This window comes from Gopherus flavomarginatus, chromosome 25 (genome assembly GCF_025201925.1).
Source record: "Gopherus flavomarginatus isolate rGopFla2 chromosome 25, rGopFla2.mat.asm, whole genome shotgun sequence".
In the NCBI taxonomy this organism is placed as follows: domain Eukaryota; kingdom Metazoa; phylum Chordata; order Testudines; family Testudinidae; genus Gopherus; species Gopherus flavomarginatus.
The window spans coordinates 12,505,434-12,526,316 of NC_066641.1; the positions used below are offsets into that span (position 1 = coordinate 12,505,434).

Consider the following 20,883-nt stretch of genomic DNA (forward strand, 5'->3'; position numbering starts at 1 on the left):
GTTGAGAATTTGCAGGAAAAAAAATCTTTTTAATTCTTTCCAGTCTGTACCTATTATGATAGTGACTTCGTGTTAAGGTATGGTATAAGGAGAAGCATGGCATGCAAGCAAGATGCAGCAACCAACAAAACAGCTTGACTCCTGGTTTTTGACCGACTAAGAAGTATTTACATGACGAAGTGCTAGTGCCTTTCATCCAAAATTCTCAAAGCACTTCACAAACATGCTTTTACAAACATTCAACCCTGATGTGATATGTAAATATTATTGTATTCATTAGCAGATGGGTAAAGAGAGGCACAGAAAGATTAAGTGACTTGCCCAAGGTCATATTTGCAGGTTCAGGAAGGGAACAGAGATTCCTGCTACCCTTTTAATCACTAGACCACACTCAAATCATATGCTGTCAAACTGTAGCTCTTTCAAGGATAATATAGGGACATTTACCAGTGTGGCTACGCTTATGAACCATCAAGACATTGAGGCTAATGCAGGCTAATCCACAGACATCGCAGTTCATCTTTCCACTAGTTGGCCTGATGTTGTCATATGAACCAGAATGTCTCTCCAGTTTAATGCTCTCATATTCATTATATTCTCTTGAATAGCTGTAAGGTATTTCAGATTCTTCTGTATTTTCCATAGGCTCTGAATTCAAAGCACTCTCTTCTCTTTCATTGTATTCACCCTTCACTTTGACCAAGTCATCTGCAGGTGAGCAATAAAGCACAAAATGAAAAATTATGTTAGAAGCTCTAATGTCTCTCTAAAACAAATCCACATTAGCTAATTTAATATAAAAAAGTTTAAAATAACTCTGCATGTTTGACGTAAATCCACAAAAATAATGAAATACAGTTAAGGCATCAGTCCTCATGGATCTTGCATTTATAGTGATAATCTTAAAGAAATAACCTTTACAAAAATTATATATATTAATTATTTTGGGGGATATTTTACTTCTAAGCTATATAAATACATGATACACTATATATCAAATTATTATTACCTTATATATACAGTACAGTATATACAAGAAAATATTTGTTCACATAATGAGACTATAGAAATTATTGCCTCAGGATGTCACTGAGGCCAAGAATACAGGGGAATCTTGCCCCTTCCTCTGAAGCATTTGGTGCTTGCCACTTGACTAGATGGACCACAGCTGTGATCCAGTATGCAATTCTGCTTTTCCTATATTGTAGTGTGAGGAGAGACCCTTTTAATTTAATTCTTCTCAACAATCCTCATCAGGATTTTCACTAATTATCACTTCAAATAACAATTTTTATCCAAGGATCTCAAAAGCTTTTAGAAGCACCCATTAATTTCCATTAAAATTGCAAAGAGATCTCAGAGGTCAAATTCCTCCCCAAGATATTTGCCCACAGTCACATAACACGTATCTGACAAAGAATTCAGGTATCCCCGAATATCAGCATCCTGCCCTATTGCTAGGCCATACTTGGCCTCCTTCTCCTAAATGTCCTTGGAAAGGCTCCTGGTCCTTTGAGTTCCCATTTTTTCTGGGTGGCTAATGAAGACAACCTCTTAGGTTTCGGTTAGAAAATGACCCTACCGGCAAGATGGGACAGTGGCACAAGTAGTTAGCCATTTGCAAATAATAACCCCTCACTCGGGAGACGATGCTCCAGGAGTAAAAACATGAGGAGGCAGACCATTCTTTTAGAGATAAAATATGTAATTTCCTGTTTGAAAGTATTGCACTCCTGGCCACCTGCTCCTTTCCAGAAATGAGGGTTAGACAGTTAAATATGGCCTTCCTGCTAAGCAAGGTGCGTGCCCTTTCTGTAATGTATAGAACATGGACTATCAAAACTGCATTATCTCTGGATCTGATAAAGAAACCACATCAGATGCAGAGAAAAAACAATTGGTGTCAGTGAAAATGAAGTGACAGCATAAAAAAATAAGTGAAAAAATAAAAACCAAGCAATAAACCCTTTCATGAAGTCAAACTTCTCAGCTAAAGTATGGAAGAAAAATACTCCTATGTCCTGAAGACTTTCAGTGAGCTCAGGCATTTATATGGGCACCAAGTATGCTTTTGTCTAAGTATATAGCCCTTTCCCACTAGGGTGCAATTTTCTGCCTGTAGCCTTACTTCTGGCTTAAAGGTATGAGGAGGTGGGGCAAGTGGTTGTGAGGGTCCTGGTCATGAGGAAAATTCCAGGTCTCGCCCGGTTTTTCCCATAGATGATTCTGTCAGCAGGGAGGTTGGCACTCAGAGCCCACAGATCACCCAAGGATTCAGACCTGTCTTGGGTAATGGTTCACTAGAGGTTCATCCACACAGGTACCTTATTTCTTCTTATCTGTTTCAGGAGTAACCCTGCCTCTCTATCTACCTCCTGGACAGTGCATCTCCTTTGGAGTCACAACACTGACAGGGTTTCCCTGCTTGAAGCTATTGCTTCCCATTCCCATGCCCCCAAGTGGGGGATTCTCCAGAACAGACAGGGCTCAAGCAAAAGTTAGTGTAGCCTCTAGTTGTATAACTTTGCACAATACTTACTGCTAGTTGTTGGGGGGAATGTTTAACAAAACTCTTTTCCACACAGATTTATTTTTTAATAAAAGAGGACAATCCTTACAAAATAATTCATCAGGTCCTGTACAGTGTGTTAAAAGAAAGTGCACACTGCAGCTGTACCTTGCTGATACCTTCAGAAATATGTTTAAATTTCCACTTACTAATTAATGTTTTACCTGTCATCTGTATTAAATGCAACTGCTTAGGGGAACAGAACTGGTCTTAACCTCTGATTTAGAAGACATCTCTATAGTTTTATCCTTTCTGTTTCCCACCACAAGTTCATGGTTCACATCTTTGTACTCTTTAGAGAAATATGCCAATGTTCATGTATATATTATACATGTGTTTTGTCCCTGATTTCCACTGGGACAGATGATGCAGACTGGTATAGTTTGAGCTATATCTTATGGTTCCACCATGGAAAATAACTGTTTTGCTTTTTCCTTATTGCACACTGTTTGCAATGTTTTTGTTTTCTGATGATAAATGAGAAGGATGCACCTGAGTTCTGATCAAGGCCCTCCCCCATAAATCATCTCTACCACTCCAGCTGTCGGTGATATCCCACCAAAGCTTGAGTGCTTTTCAGTTTGCATGTAGGCGTTAAAAGAACCTCAACGGAAAATTGCAGCTACTGACAACTAAAAGATAGCAGAAAGCAGAACCTATTAGGGAAGAGGTATTTCATTTTGAGTGAATGTTGGAATAGAAATATGTCCTTAAGATGTTGGCCATAATTAAGGGGAAAGTAGTACTACCAAAGTCCCTCAGTGTGCTTGTGATAGGAGAAGAGAACAAGTGGCAATATGTATGCCATTTTCCCAAGGAATAGAAATGGCCTAGGAAAAGTAGGTCAATAATTGATCAAGTGGTAGTAGAGGTCTGCACTGCCATGCAGGAGACAATTTCAATTTCTAGTCCTGGCCTTTTTGTTTTGCAAGCTGGCAGGCATAGGGAGCCCTATGGAAGCATAACATTGGTGGTTGGGTGGGGATGCTTCATGTTGCTTAAAGAGAGATTTTGACAGGTTCCAGAGAATGTCCAATCTAGTCCTCCTCAGCCAAAAGGAGAATGCACAGAATGGGGGAGGAGAATTAAAGTGAGGAAAGATGAGGATATTCTCACTGAAATACATATTGTCCCTTCCGTGTTCAGGAAAGTGAAGAGGTTAATAGAGAAGAATTAATTAATCTGTCCTGGCCTGGGTAACTACCTTCTTGGGGCCCCTCCTGAAGACAATACACACAGCAGAAAGGATCTGGTAGATTTTACATAACAAAGTGGCGGTGTGATACATTAGGGCTGATGCACATGGTTTCATTTCCTGGGGTGATGATTATGAGATGAAAGACATACTCCAGAGTAATATTTTTGTTTCACCTGAAACACTGTAAAAACAATGGGTTCTGGAAAAGATCCAAAATATAAAGCTGTGATGGCAACATTAGACTGAGTCACCACAGAAACTCTGCATATGTATGCTCTGTAAATTCAAGAATAATAATAAAAAGTCAGTAACAGCAAATAATTAAGAAAAACAAGTGTGTTGTCTTGACTATACTCTCTAATAAGAATTCTCAGGGGAACAGCCTTCAATTGCCATGCTTAATCCAATTCCTTGACATCAAACACAGGGAAAAGAATGTAAGTTTTGTGCTGTTACTGAGCAAAGTTTGTTACTGATGCTACAGAAGACAGAAAGATTAAGAATCAGAAGCCATTAAAGGCAACAGCACAACAGGGTGATGTTGCTCAAGTATTGTACGAGAAGTGGGGTCATAATAATGAAATCCTCAACACATGCAAAAAGTCAAATGGATAACAAAGAAACTTAATCATCTTAATGTGGCATTTTAATGATGCTACTGATTTGCTATGCCAATTCAGAGATAATGAGCCCCTAATGTTACAGATGTTCAGCCAGACTTAAAAAAAAAGAAAAGAAAAGGCTTTTCTTGTATGCCATTTCCTAACTATCAAATTAAACAAATTGTGAAAGCATCTAGATAGTTTACCAGATTTTGACAGCTGTTCACAGGATTTAGAAGCTTGGAGAACTAAAGAACAAAAAGGAAGTCTCTCTCTCTCTATATATATATATATTTATGAATATATAGAGAAGGATTAGAATGTTTTGTGACTACCTGTATCTGACTGATATTAACTGATGAATTGTTACATACAGTATGCAAATGTCTCCACAAACTGTTCCTAGAATTGTGAGTGGAAGACAGAATTGTGAGGTACTAAAACTACTCTTTGCCACCTCACAGAAAGTGAGATTTTCTAGCCTATGCTAGCAGAATAGCACAGTTGTATACCACAAAACTGAAGAAATCATAAGAGTTTACATATTAAAGAGAATTCACAATCCTGAATGTCTATGTAAAGCTCAGCAATCACTACCCAATGAACATAACACAATGTGCACATACTGTAATTCTATAACATGGCAACCATTTTCAATAATGTCAAGTGAAAGGGTAAACAAAGAAGAAAAATCCATAATTAAATATTGAGGAGATGCACACAGTTCATCCAATTACAAAACCTTAGATAAATTACTTCTTTTCTTTCCTTTCCATGTTTTCTTAAGATTTAATGAACATGTAATTTAACACTTTTTTTAAAATTTCAATACAGATTACAAAAATATTTTTCAGTATACTTAGTACTGGAGAAAGGTGCCAGGCAGGCAGCTTGCGATTTAGGCCAGGTCTAAACTACAAGCACTTTGCTAGTATAGATATAAAAAAAATTATTAAAGTTAATGTCAAAAAATTATGTAATACACAGGTTAAGAAAGAGTGTCTGTACATCTGGGTATAGTGCTTAGATTATCCATAAATACGAAGTTTGTTTAAAAGTCATAAGATACATATAATGAATGATCAGCAATAACCCAAATTTAGATGAATAAATTTAACAATACAGTTTAAATGTTAGCATCCAAGTATTTGGGTACATCACTCATGAAAAGTTGTACAGTGAGTTGGCTGTAGAAAGCAAATATAGGAATGAGAGTACATTGTCCCTCAGTAATTTAGCATTTAGGGTAAGTTGTCCATTTAGAACATACATATACTGGTAAAGCGCTCCTAGTGTGGATGCAGCTTTTACCAGTAAAACTACACTTTTGCTGGTATTACTGAATCTAAGGGATTTTGCGACACAGCTATGTCGGTCACAAATCACACCTCATCATATCTCTGACCAACACAGCTATGCCTGGTACAGAACAGGACAACACAAACAGATGCAGAGGATCTTTCCTTCACACCATTATGTCAACGTGGCTGAAGGTATCAACTGTAAGGATGAGAATGGAATTCAAGTCCTCCTGGCCCAGTCAGACTTTGAGGCTTCTCTGCTGAAACTGGTGATAAGGCCAATTAATGGTGACTGTGGTGATTTTTGTGAGAAGATCATTTGTCCACTAGGCACTGAAATTATATTCTCAAATCATTTCATAGTCCCCTGAATCACCATCAGATGAGCTCTATTAATCTGGACTGGATTCATGGGCAAGCAGAAGTAAAAGGTTCCACTACCTAACACCTGTCTTCTGAGCCAGCCCTTCTCCATTGTTCCAGACCATGTTCCAGAGCTGCGACCTTTCTGTATTTCTCCACCTGATTGTCCATTTAATTTCAAAACTCATGATTCCCCAGCAGTTGACTCCAACCATATCCCCTTCTGCCCTAGGAATAGAATAGGCCAGGCTGGAACTAACTGTACTCTGGCAATCCCAGTAGGTCTTATAGTCGCATTACAAGACAATGTGCTTACCAGCAGACTGGGGCTGCACTACATTGCACCAGGGACCGGGTGGAACAGCGCAAAGCCATCTTTGCTTCACTCTCCATAGGTGTTCCAAGCATTGAGCCAGTGTGCTGGAGATTTTGTCTTATCAAAATAATTATTTAATCTATAGATCAGATCCTCATCCAGTATAAATCAGCAAAGCTTCATTGACTTCAGTGAGTATCTGGCCCTATTGTTCTTTATTACTGTCATATTATTTTTGTCTGTTGCAACTAGTGTCTTTAATCTTAGTTCTATAATTCACCATCTACATTTTACAGTGATAAGGAATTAAACACCCATTTAACTTATACACTGTATACAGCACATTTCAAGGGTGATATCTAAATGAGCCAATGTAGCGTGCACCTGGTAGAAATTTCACTTCTAAAAATAGGAGAGAAACTTTCATAATTCCTCTCTGTGGAATGCATGTTCTATGCTAATTAGTCTCTTTATTTTTATTCAGACTTCAGACAAAAATAGAAGCAAATCAGACAAATACAGCACTTCAAATAGTATAAAAATCAGGAATAATCTTCCAAGCATTTGTATATTTAACGTCTATCTGTAACAATGTCCCTTTTAATAACTGTCCTCCTATCATCAAAATAGAATCTGATGTATCTTAAAATATAATTAATTACAACAAAATAAAACATCATAAGAATTATGCTGTAAAATCAAGTGAGCCAGGAAATTCAGAGTTAATCCTAACCCTCAGCTTCTTAGAGGTTTTTAATCAAAGACTAACATACTGATTTTTTTCCCTTGTGGAGACCTATAATTTCATGAAGGATCTTATGCCCAAATATTTTAAAGAGTACTGTCTGTTAGCTTTCATGTATTATCAATTGTCTTGACTGAAAGATGGCAACTATATATTATATCCAACTAAAGCTGCAGTAGGATTTTAGGGAAGTGGAATGTAAGCATCCTGGATGAAATCTGACTGGAACATCAGGCATTATTTGGGGATATGAGTTTACTATTGATTCAGAGAGAACACCACTTCCTACTGCATCACCTGCACTGCCTGAATTTTATCTTGAGCTCTCCCATTCAAATCCTGTCTATGCCAATGTTGCTTAATTTACAAGATTTTCTGGCACTGGTTTTCTGAACTTTAGTCTCCTTTAAAATCTCCCTTTCTTAAAAAAAAAAAAAAAAAGATTAAACTGAGTTTTCTTCTGTTACTATTTAGATAACATCACTCATAAAAGACATCTACAATTCCTAAAGTCCAGAAAGCCAGATACAATCACAACCGTTAAATCACACTTCAGTAAGACAGTTGAATCAGAAAACATCTGGACATAACAGTCAGACTGAAAGAGGTTACATGTTAAATTCTGATAATCTAATTCGTTAGTGTTTAAAGGTTATACTAAGACATATTACTAATGTGATCAGTCAGGCTTGACTTTCTTGGGTCATCTGTTTTTTAAAATGCATTTCAAAATCTGAAATGTTTAAAGTACAATCCTGCTAATCACTCTCAAGTAGATTTTCAAATGTCCTTTATTCCAATAGCACCTGATAATAGTAACTGATATTCATATAGCAAATTTGATTCCAAAATATTTTCAAAATTATGCACAATATACCGGACTGAGTAATCACTCTTGTGTGGAGTTTAGCAGCCAGTACACTATATGCATAAAGAAGGGAACATTTTGGCCCAAAAAAGCAAGGCAAATTCCTACCCTTATGAAAAGTACCAGTGGAAATTTAATGAACCTGCAGAGAAGACAGGACCTTCCTTTTTAAGGTATTGCCCAAAAGACCCAAACAGATTAAACTGCATGAAACTTAATTTATCTATTTGAAAGGTGAGTCAACCAAGCCAGGATTTGAATATATAATTCTTGATAATCCAGGTTTTGAAGCTAGATTTTTAGATTACAAATGCTTCCCCTCCAGAGTTACTTTGTTGCAATAATATAATCCATGAATTATTTTTTGCACTTTAGTCTAGCTTTGACCCCTCCGGGTTAATTTCTGCATTCCAGCATCTTTCCAGTGACTCAAACATTATTAAACTCATCCTTTTTTGCCACATAAATAGGTCTGGGGATAAAGTGTGAGTTATCTTAATTGATATTCTCTATTAGCCCATGTTTCTGTAAACTGATTCTTATCTAATATGACCTGTGATCTGATTTCCAGGGCCACTCCCTCATCTTCACCTCTCATGCATTGTATACTGCATGGGAAAATATAGGTCCCCTGGTCTAGATTTCATTTCAGTACAAAAAGAGAAAATAATTGTCCCTGTTTTAATTTCTTAGTTGTATTGTATGGATCTAAGGAATACAAACAATGTGAACAAAGAAAAGTGAGTACAGAATATATTTACCTTGAGAACTAAAAATGTTACTGGAAAAAAATTCCAGAATCTATTGAATAATAGTATGTACCTTTTTTCTCTTTGACCTTGCCTTCTCTGACCAGATATGATACAAATAGTCACATACCTCAAAAGAAATTTAGTCTCTTTTTCCTAGGTAAGGATAATGGATTAAACAGACTAAGGAAGTAGCTGCACATTTCTGGCTAAGGCAATCAAGATTACTGAGTTTTCATACCTCTAATTCCTAATTACATTGGGTCCTGTTATAAGTGCCCAGTACAACACAATCTGCAACTGTATGTCATTCATAAACAAGTTGTAATGAAACTGACTAATTTTTGTTGATGTCATTAAAAATGTTTGGCAGTATTGCTTTTTGTTGACAGTACAGTACTGCAGAGTTAAAACAAAGCAGAGTGAATCTTTTGTTGATAACATTAGGGAGATGTGACTTTCAGTTCATACATAGCTATCAAAGCTCACAGACTTGACACAGTTAACCAGTACAGACTCCTTGCCTGGTTTTAACGCTTACAGAAATCCCCTGTTAAGTGAACTTCTGCAGCAAAGTACTGCTGATGTTGTGAGATAAACCCTGAGTCCCATGAGCGGCAGGGCTCGATCTAGGCTTGGGAGATGTAATATTCTGATAAAAAACGGCACTTCCTTTTCAAGCAGATAAGTGCGTGTGCTAAACAGCACCACTGGAACCTCAGTGAGCGCCTAAGCGAGGGTTTGTCAGCCTCTCCTGTCTCACTCCAGCCTTTTAACCGCCCCCTTTCACACACCTAAATGCAGCAGCAATTAGCATCCATAAACCACAAATGTGGCTTCTATTTCTTTTTATTTCACAACCATGAAAGCTAGCTAACATTCATAACACTAAAAAAGTAGTCTGCCTCAACCAATGACGGAATTGAGACTTTAATTACAATACCTGTGCTTGACCTGTGTCTCCCATGGACACAAACATTTTTCATTTAATTTTTAAATTAAGGACTCTTCAGGTAAGCATATCTGCCACTCAAGGCCACCATGGTGGGGGATATGAAAAGGAAAGGGAAGTCTAAATCCTTCCCCCAATATCTGCCTCATTGCTTGTCTCTTTTCTGACTAGTTACAGGAAGCACCATAGGAACAGGTTTTTTTCATAGTTGCAGGCAGGCATACACCATGTGCACCACAGCATACAACTTCAATTCCCTTGGGGCAGCAAGGGTTTTTTTTTGTGCTTCACCAAGCTTTTTATTAACCTAGTACTATAGTCCTCTGTCTAACTGCTTGCACTATATTCAGTGATCAGACTAGAGTGAAGCCTATTTATTGGGCTGTGTGTGTGAAAGGCTGAATTTCACTCACCGTGTGTAACCTTTCCATTGCATGTTTTGAGCATGCAGTATGCAGGCAGAGGGAGCATATTACCCAGTGTGTTTGTGTGGCCAAGAGACTGTGCGAATTTTAAATTACTAGCTACAACTGCAGATTTTCTTGCAACTGATTTGCAATGTTCCTGTTTTCCACTGAAAACAGTGAAGACTGATACGGAAATACATCAAGAGTATTAGCTTTGATGAGATATTTTGACATTAATTCATTTATTGCCATTATTAATTTTCTGTAATGTCTCCTTGACGTTTCCCAATCTCACCATCTGCAAAGTTAGGCCAAAACTTCTACCAAACCAATCCAGAGTTGGACAAAATACAGATTTCAGTTGTCCCCACCTCGCACAAAGCCTGAAACCATGTCTCCATTATTCTATATAGAGACCACCTCCATTGATAATGCAAGATTAATAAGTGAACAAGCTCTAAGAAACTAGTGATTATTGTTACCAGATATGGATGATTTAATCAAATAACAGGGAAAATGCTGGCTTACAGCAGTAATACAGGAAAATTATTATTGTTGGAGATATTTTTAATTGAAAAAAATTCTAAACTATCAAATGCCTGATCGCCATCCAAGCAGATGAAGAACACCATTTGGGCATGGACAATGACCATAGGCTGGTGGAACTGAGTTCTTCTCAAAACCTGGCATGAGCGTCCATGGCTATATAACATCAGGATAGGAAAGGAGGCTTCTTGGTAGGCCTTCGGTGAGCTAAGCTTGATAGTGAAGCACCAGACCACAAGGATGAGAGCACTGCTTCAATGTGGAAGAGATTTTGGACTTCCTTGTGAAAACTGTCTGCCCTGGTCTTTTGGGGACAAGCTTGATGATGGGAAGTCAGTGGAGGGTATGTTGTGGAGGCTTGCAGGGCAATACAGAATGTGCTGCAGGGTGCGTGATCAAACAGAGTACAAAGGCCACAAGAGGGGCCAGAACATGGACAACGCTGGTTGCACAGATGCCATCAAAGCCTGGTTTGACCTGTAAAACTTTTGGGATTGGTGATGATGAAAAGAAGGAAAGAGCCAGCTAAGCCTGAGTCTGCACTCCTCACTTCCATTTCTAAAGGCGCAATGGTGGCAGCATCTTTTCTGCTACTGAACTCTTCCCTAGGCCTGGAACACACCACAACCCCAGCCTCCTTCCCCCATCCTGCTGTAAGCCAAGTTCCAGGACATTGTGGAATAGGGTTCTGTGCTTTGCATGGGGTGTGGCGGTCCCTGGTGTAGCTCCTCCATGGCATCCCCACCCAGAAGAGTGGACTGTCAGCTTTGCTGCTCTGGGACCTTCTCCACCCACAAAGGGATGCAGGCAAGCGTAGCATTTGAGTCACCCGAACTGAATCCATTTAAAATTCTTTACACTTAAATATTTATTTTTAATCTTCAAAGCTGCAGCAGTGATGAAAGCTTTGGTGGATCATCAAGGAATGTTCATGAATGTGTACACAAGGTGGTCCAGCAAAGAGCATAATGCCAGAATTTTCCAAAAACAGCAGACTTGTGGAGAGCAGAGAAAGGGGAACCGTATTCCCACTAACAATGTTGTCATGTTAGCGTTGTGATTCTGGATGACTTTGCATACCCATTTTTGCAATGGCTAATAAATCTTTTCATAGTTACGACAAACCCCAAAAGATGCACATCCAGTAGTAAATCCAGCAGGTGCAGCATGGGGTTGTGTAGCGGTGTCCCTGCTGGGCCCACCTGATTCCTGCCCCCGCTGGGCTGAGAAAGTCACTCAGAGTTCTTTGTTGGAGTACTCACCTGGTGTTTTACTTTACAAGTAGTGTTCCCATCACCGTTTCACCACAATACACACAATCCCTTTCTGCTTGTCTGCCAGCAGGCGAGAAGGGACAAGCTACTTTTCCCTTAGTGCAGCTTCCCCTTTTCCCAGCTCCTCTCCTGGCTTCCTTTCCCTGGGGCTTTTATCCAGCCCCAGCCTGAGGAAGCAGCAGCTGTTCCAGCTTCCCCAATCAGGGCCAGGTGATTTACCCAGCTCCAATTCACCTCCCTTAATTGGAGCTGGAGTGACAGAGGGTTGGCTAAGCAGCTTTCTGCTTAGCACCCTGTCACTGGGTGGAACGTGCATCCAGGTAACTGGAAGTAAAATGAAGATGGTTGTTGACCTGCAATGACTGTCCAGTGACTAATGTTCCAATTAATATCATACCCAATGCATTTTATATAGCAGATGTGAAAGCAAAAGTGAAGTTTTTAATTAACAGTCGAGTGTGAAGGCAGCTGGATTGGTATCAGTACATGCACAGTCACATAAGCAACTACACTTGAGCCTGCTAGCATAACCTACACTCAGCATGCTGCACAAATTAGAACTACTGTGTGCATACGCTACTGGACTGATGGTGCAGAACTGTATGTGAAGCAAACCCAAGACACAAGAACCAGAGGTCCCATAACACAAGAACCAGGAGTCACCCAATGAAATTAACAGGCAGCAGGTTTAAAACCAACATAAGGAAGTACTTCTTCACACAACACAGTCAACCTGTGGAACTCATTGCCAGGGGATGTTGTGAAGGTCAAAAGTATAACTGGTTCAAAAGAGAATTAGGTAAGTTTATGGAGGATAGGTCAATCAATGTCTATTAGTCAAGATAGTCAGGGATGCAACCACATGCTGTGGGTGTCCCTAAACCTCTGACTGCTAGAAACTGGAACTGGACTATATATTCCCTATCACTCAATAATTATCCTGTTCTGTTCATTCCCTCCAAAGCATCTTGCATTGGCCATTGGTGGAAGACACGACACTGAGCTAGATGGACAATTGGTCTGACCCACTGTAGCCATTGTTATGTTCTTAAGTAGTAAATGTCATTTTATGTTGTGATGCTGCGGTATGTCTTTTTATGTAATAAAAACATCCTTCTATTTCTCAAAATCTCTTTATTTGTACATTGAGGATCTTCACAGAGGAGTGGATTATTGTGGTGTTGCAGTAGGTTTATACTCTGGGTTGTTTCATGAAGGATGGATGTTATAATGGCGAGGTAGTTTACTGAAGAGTGAATTGATGATGTATCGATATTAATAACAGTATCTTTGATGTGTAAAATTCACAGGACCTTTGTTTTCAAGAATAAAAGTTACTGCACAAAAGAGGCTTGCAGGAGGTCAGCTGCCATATAAAATAATGTAACATATGTACAAGAGCAGGGTCAACATAAATGTTCTCTTCTCTGCACAAAAAATATATTATTTGGATAATTTCCTTTCCATACTATTGCAGATTGTTGAAGTGCCTGGGAAAATTTTGTGAAGGGGCTAAAGATAGGGGGTAGTCAAGTAACTACTAATGTCCCAATTGATGCCAGGTTATTGGGCAGGTGGTACATTGTAGGTTCAGGCCAGATTTTCAAAGATATGTACGTGACTAAAGATGCAAAGGAGTGCCCAGTGGGCTCTTCAAAAGCACCTAAGCAGCTTTGTCATTTAAATCCTTTTGAAAAATCCCATTAGGCATCTCCTGTAACAAACCCCTAACCTATCTCTGAGTTATTGAAGTCCTCAAATTGTAGTTTGAAGACCTCAAGCTGCAGAGAATCCTCCAGCAAGTGACCCCTGCCCCATGCTGCAGAGGAAGGCAAAAAATCTCCAGGGCCTCTGCCAATCTGCCCTGGAGGAAAATTCCTTCCCGACCCGAGATATGGCGATCAGTTAAACCCTGAGCATGTGGGCAAGACTCACCAGCCAGCACCCAGGAAAGAATTTTCTGTAGTAACTCAGATCCCACCCCATCTAACATCCCATCACAGATCACTGGGCATATTTACCTGCTAATAATCAAAGATCAATTGCCAAAATTAGACTATCCCATCATACCATCCCCTTCATAAACTTAAGCTTAGTCTTGAAGCCAGATATGTCTTTTGCCCCCATTACTCCCCTTGGAAGGCTGTTCCAGAACTTCACTCCTCTAATGGTTAGAAACCTTCATCTAATTTCAAGTCTAAACTTCCTAGTGTCCAATTTATATCCATTTGTTCTCGTGTTCACATTGGTACTAAGCTTAAATAATTCCTCTCCCACTTTCTACTCCTGCTGCCTGCGCTATACCTAGTTTGTGGAGAAATAAAGTACTTCTGTCTCCAATATGGTCATTCTAACCTCATTCACCAGTTTAGCACTAAATTTACTTTATGTATCGTTTTGTATTTTGTTAAAGCAGTTTTATTTTTAATTACTCAAAGGTTCGATGTGAAAGTTCATTTTAGATCAAAGTAAAACTGTTATTTCCAAGTTATGGCAAAAACAGATAATGTCTAACTTTATTCACTTAGATCAGCAGTTATCAAACCGTGGGTGGGGACCCCAAAGTGGGTCGGGACCCTGAGGGCTGGCTTGGGCTTCAGCTGTGGACCCCAACAAGTCTAAGCCTCAGAGCTTTAGCCCTGGTGGCAGGGCTCAGGTTATAGACTCTCTGCCTGGGGCTGAAGCCTTTGGTCTTCCTCTTTGGCACACCTAGGGCAGCAGAGCTCAAGTGGGCTCAGTCTTTGCTCCCCCCTCCTGGGGTCGTGTATTAAATTTTGTTGTCAGAAGGGAGTCGCGGTGCAATGAAGTTTTAGAATCCCTGATTTAGATGACCAATTAGAGACAATTTTTTAAAACGGCATGATTTAAGTAAATCCTGGTTCAGAAAACTGTCACCTGAAGCCACAGACATAATTTGTCTTGATACTACTGTATTTTCATGGACATGCTGTATTCAAGTGGCAATATGAAACTGGTAAAACACCACATGCCTTTTCCTCAGTATATATTACCACATCCTCTGCCAAGCAGTATTTTTCACTGTCTGTGGTTAAGAACTGGCATAAATGAACGTGCTCTACTCAGAGTAGCTGGAATGTTTATTAATGCTGTGATTTCACTTTATAACCATCCAGATACTGAGACCTGTTTCAAGGCCCCCCTCTCAAATTTTGCAACCCTAAAGGCCACACCATGACAGATTATAAGGAGTCCAAGGACTGCATCTTTTATCCTTTTTTGCCTGTTAGGTGCTTTGATACTACAGAGAAGAAGCCATACCCGTTTCTAGATAGAAAGAGTTAAAGACATATAAATGTACATAAGATATCTTTTCAATTAAAAATAGGTGCACATGGGTGTAATATTTGTGCTTATACTTGTATCTTCCTTGAGAGATATATAGAAATTGTTTGTTGTTTGAATTCATTGTCAATAAAAACATGGAGCTGCTCAGCTTCTTCCTCACTGAGCAGTTACAGGGAAAAGATTACTGCATACAGCAGTTGAAGATTCTAGTGCACCCCTGTCCCAGGAGTTTAGAATAATCTACTCTTTCTTTAGAAAATGAAGCTGAAAGCTGACAAAATATTCTGAGCTAACAAAGGGGCTAAGTGATATTGATGCACAGTGCCCTGCTAGCATGTATATCTTGTTATATGCAAACTACTTTTTTCAAAACATTTCAGTGTATGATTTTCAACAACAAAACATTGAGTGAATGATTCTGCATGAGGTGCATTACCCAAATAACCCTGCTTATCCTTCCTCTTGTTATCTGAAAGTCTGTCATGGCTCCCAACAAAATTGCACCCACATTCCCTTCTTCTACAGCAGGGGTAGGCAACCTATGGTATGCGTGCCGAAGGCAGCACGCAAGCTGATTTTCAGTGGCACTCACACTGCCTGGGTCCTGACCACTGGTCCAGGGCACTCTGCATTTTAATTTAATTTTAAATGAAGCTTCTTAAACATCTTAAAAACCTTATTTAAAACTATTGTTGTATGTAAAGTAGTTATATATTATAGACTTACAGAAAGACACCTTCTAAAAATGTTAAAATGTATTACTGGCATGCAAAACCTTAAATTAGAGTGAATAAATGAGGACTCGGCACACCATTTCTGAAAGGCTGCCAATCCCTGTTCTACAGTCTTGGTATCTGATATATTATTACTTAATATATGTGTATGACCTGTTTTGTCTGTGTAAGTAACACATTATAAGTTCTCTGGGGTAGGGACCATTTTTCCTTGAGCTTTTGTACAGCATTGAGCACACCATTAGAGTTTGCTAAATAATAAAGTCAGTTAATCTATGAACTCATTCATAAAACCAAGATTGAAATATACAGCATTTATCTGAGAACAAACCTGATAGTGTATGTTTCATGGGTCCTGTATGCATGACCTATGTGCAATCTGCACATGGAAATTGTTTGATGGGAAATAGTAGTACTCCAATCTGCATATCACCGGGAATCTGTTAAAATGTTCAGACCTCAAACTCATATTTCAATGTTTGTACATCACGTAGCACACGGGAGCATGATCTTAATTAAAACTTCTAGGCATGAACATAATACAATCAAAGGAATAAGATCTTTAACTATTGGTTTTCATCATGCAGCCCCTGTTTACCTCCTGTTTCTTCATGAGGTTGACTGTGCTCTTTCATATCTTCCCTACTATCCATGTTTTCCATCTCCTGGAATTTGTTCACATTACAGTCTTTCAAAACTTCCTGTCCTTCTGAAGAAAGGAAAATGTTAAATGATAATAATTAACCCTTCAATAGCACCTTCCATGTAATTATCTCAAGGCACTTTGGAAACGAAATAATTTTCACAACACTCGTGTCAGTACCCATTTTATGGATGGACAACATTGCAACATAGCTTAATAATTTGCTTATGATCATTCACTGAGTCATTGACTGAAGTGGGAATAGATCCCCAAAACTACACACCCTGCTAAAACAGCAACTATCACCAATGCCATAGAATATACATCTAAAAGGAGTGTCTATTGTTCAGACTTAAATATTCTGGAACTGTTCTGAGTCAAGTTAAAAACTGATATAAACTGAAGCATAATATGCTGTAGGACCTTTCTAATGTGTCCTATTGACTAGGAGACCCATTGCAAATTAGTTAATTTTATGAATTAGCATATAAATAAACAATAACTTTAAATAAAGCCTAGAAAATGATCACAAGATGTACTTTGTTCATATGGGGCTCAATCCTGCAAGGTGCTGAAAACTCTGGCCCCCATCTAGCAAAGTGCTTGAACACATACTTAACTTTAACCATATGAATAGTCTCATTGATGTCAATGGATTTGTGCTCCTAAATCACTTAGGTGCTTTTGGAAAAATTACACCCTTAAATATGAAAATTGTTAACTTCTTCACTGATGATCATTTTGACAGAAACAGCAGTTATGGTGCTTATCCCACAATTCCAGGCAGAAAAAGCCCAAACAATCTCTTAACCAGATACCAAAACCTCCAGCTTCATCTCTAAAACCTTTTCTTTTGTCCATGAGCAATGATAATTCTCTATCACACATTCTTTTGATTTCTCTTCTATCACATTATTTTCTAAAATTCTACCACCCTCTTATGTATTTACTTCAACTCCAGAGTTTAATTTTCTGTCCTGTAATGCCCATCTTCAGTTTTGTAATGTATCATCTAGTACATTGTTAATCTGAACAGACTGTGCAATTATTTCATTTTTTCCCAGTTAAAATTAACTAAGATTTTAAAGAGGAGGGTGAGAGAAAGCTTAAGGGTACAGTACCTGTAGCCACTGACTGTTCCTGAGAATTACTTAGGTCCATACCTGACTGTGAATCTGGAAAAGACACAGACAAAGTAAATGCTAGCAGCAATCTAAATTGCTAATAATATTTTTTAAATTTATCTCTGCTCTAACAAAGCTATAAGAGTATAATTTATTATGAATAAACCTACACAGCAAAATTGACACATTAATAATCTAAAGAAAGAGCTATCCAAGAATTATTTTTAGAAAGTGGAATTTGTGCAATATAATTAATTTATACCCATTCTTTTTCTATAGCTCGACTAGTGTTAGGTGTCCAAAACAAGCAAACAGCATTCTTCCTTTTATAGTTTCTCAGTATTAGTGAATCAAATCATCTATGTTTTCCATTTAAGACCTCATTCTGAATGCAGCTTGATGGTGATAGCTATGTATCGGGGAATCTCTGTGGAGCAGAGTACTAGATGCTCCTAAATTCCCTTATTAACAAAAGGAAAAAAGCTCTTATTAATTTTGCTACATCAAATTTATGTAACTAGGGGTGCAAAACCAACTTTGTTTCTGAATTCTCATAGGGGCAGAGATTTTAAAAAACTGGAGACTAAAGATAGACTCCTAAGTCTGTATTTAGAAACATATACAGTATATGTGATGTGAATTTCTAAACTGCTGAGCACCCAATAGGACACTTTGAAATCAGTGGGAGCTAAAGGTTCTCAGCACCTGTGAAAATGACTTAATTAGGTGTCTAAATATGACCTTAGTAGCTTAGGCAGTCATTGATTTTTTTAAAATCCTGGCCTGTGTAGATCAATGTACTGCACTTTCTAGATGCCTGTACTGTCATGACAACTTACAAATGTGGCTGATTTTAATATTCACCTTTTTAATGGTGCCATAGCTCCCTGTTCCTTTATTTCCTCTTTCCTTCACTATTTTTGTTTCTTTACTTTTACCTGTCAAAAAATCTTGAATTGTCTTTACACAATCAAACAAGAGACCCAGCACATAAAACTCATTCCTGACAGTTACATAACAGAAATACACATACTGTGGCAGTGAGGTGTTAACCACTACTGACATTTACCCCATAATTATCTTTCTTTACCACCACTGTTTATGGAACATTTTTGTGGTCTCTGCAACATCAAAATGTAAAGCTTTGTTAACTAAAAAGTAAAGATGCCTGGCACTGTGTGAGGTTATCCTAAAAGTTTTGGGTGAGTGTGACCTTGCTGACATGTTCAGCATAGTAAAAGTAAGTTTTTTTAAAAAAAGTCTTGTACCTGCCTGATAAAGTTGCTACAAATTTTGGATCTATTTTGGTCTCCTAAATGCTTATGTTTAGCTTTCATTTCTCAAATACTGTATGTGTGTAGCTCCCACTATGGTTAAATAGTAATTAGCAGTAAACAGCAAGAAAAATTGATCCTTTTTTGAAGTGGGATTGTCAAAAGTATTCAGCACTGGCCTAACTCTTCTCCCATCGAACTTAAATGGAAGCATTTAGACCAACACTTATGAAAATGTCATCTTAAAATTAAATCAGAATCCCTATCGTCTCTCACATTTAGTTATACATGGCATTTCCATAGTGTCTATTAGCCAAGGATACCAAAATGCTTTACAGACATTAATGAGGCCTCTGAAACTCCCTGTAAGTTAGGTTAATATTACTATACACATTTTACTGATGGGAAAAATTTAGTTATAGAAAAATTAAGTTAACCATTCGAGGTCAAACAAACTCAGAGGCAGACTCAAAAACAGCACCAAAAAGTACTGGTTCTCAAACTAGACCATAATATTTATTATAGGGCTGTCGATTAATCGCAGTTAACTCACGTGATTAACTCAAAATTAATTATCAGAGGAGTAGCCATGTTAGTCTGGATCTGTAAAAGCAGCAAAGAGTCCTGTGGCACCTTATAGACTAACAGACGTATTAGAGCATGAGCTTTCATGAGTGAATACCCACATCCATGCATCCGATGAAGTGGATATTCACTCACGAAAGCTCATGCTCCAATACATCTGTTAGTCTATAAGTGCCACAAGACTCTTTGCTGCTTTCAAAATTGATTGCGATTAAAAAATAAACCACCAATTAATTGGTGTTTTAATTGCACTGTTAAACAGAAAACCAGTTGAAATTCATTAAATATTTTGGATGTTTTTCTATATTTTCATATATATTGTATTATGTGTTGTAACTGAAATCAAAGTGTATATTATTTATTACAAATATTTGCACTGTAAAAATGATTTAAAATAGTATTTTTTCAATTCACCTCTACAAGTACTGTAGTGCAATCTCTTTGTTCTGAAAGTGTGACTTACAAATGTAGATGTTTTTTGTTACATAACTGCACTCAAAAACAAAACAATGTAAAACTTCAGAGCCTACAAGTCCACTCAGTTCTACTTCTTGTTCAGCCAATTGCTAAGACAAACATGTTTGTTTACATTTACAGGATATAATGCTGCCCTCTTCTTATTTACAATGTCACCAGAAAGCGAGAACAGGTATTTGCATGGCACTTTTGTAACTGGCATTGCAAGGTATTTACGTGCCAGATATGCTAAACATGTGTATGCCCCTTCATGCTTCGGCCAACATTACAGAGGACATGCTTCCATACTGATGATGGTCATTAAAAAATAATGCGTTAATTAAATTTGTGACTGAACTCCTTGGGGGAGAATTGTATATCCTCTGCTCTATCTGCATTCTGCCATATATTTCATGTTATAGCAGTCTCAGATGATGACCCAGCACATGTTGTTCATTTTAAGAACATTTTCATTGCAGATTTCACAAAACACAAAGAAGGTACCAATGTGAGATTTCTAACTACAACACTTGATCAAAGGTTTAAGAATCTGAAGTGCTTTCAAAATCTGAGAGGGACAAAGTGTGCAATATGCTTTCAGAAGTCTTAAAAGAACAACACTCTGATGTGGAAACTACAGAATCCGAACCATCAAAAAAAAATCAACTTTCTGCTGGCGGCATCTGACTCAAATAATGAAAATGAACATGCGTCGGTTCACACTGCTTTGGAGTCTTATCGCGCAGAACCCGTCATCAGCATGGACACGTGTCCCCTGGAATTGTGGTTGAAGCATGAAGGGACATATGAATCTTTAGCATATCTGGCACATAAATATCTTGTGACACCAGCTACAACAGCACCATGAGAA

General features: G+C 38.2%; 1 protein-coding gene across 3 annotated transcripts in view; it reads right to left on the reverse strand.

The window, feature by feature from the left end:
• IKZF3 (IKAROS family zinc finger 3) overlaps positions 1-20,883 on the reverse strand; it is a 50,977-nt gene that overhangs the window by 22,436 nt on the left and 7,658 nt on the right. For 2 of the 3 annotated variants that reach the window (XM_050934528.1, XM_050934526.1), the window contains exons 2-4: positions 17,695-17,748; positions 16,529-16,639; positions 448-708 (exon numbers count right to left, since the gene is read on the reverse strand). In XM_050934528.1, the coding sequence (XP_050790485.1) occupies positions 448-708; positions 16,529-16,639; positions 17,695-17,748 (426 nt within the window). The remainder of the gene's footprint in view (positions 1-447; positions 709-16,528; positions 16,640-17,694; positions 17,749-20,883) is intronic. The other variant, XM_050934527.1, reaches the window with a different exon arrangement.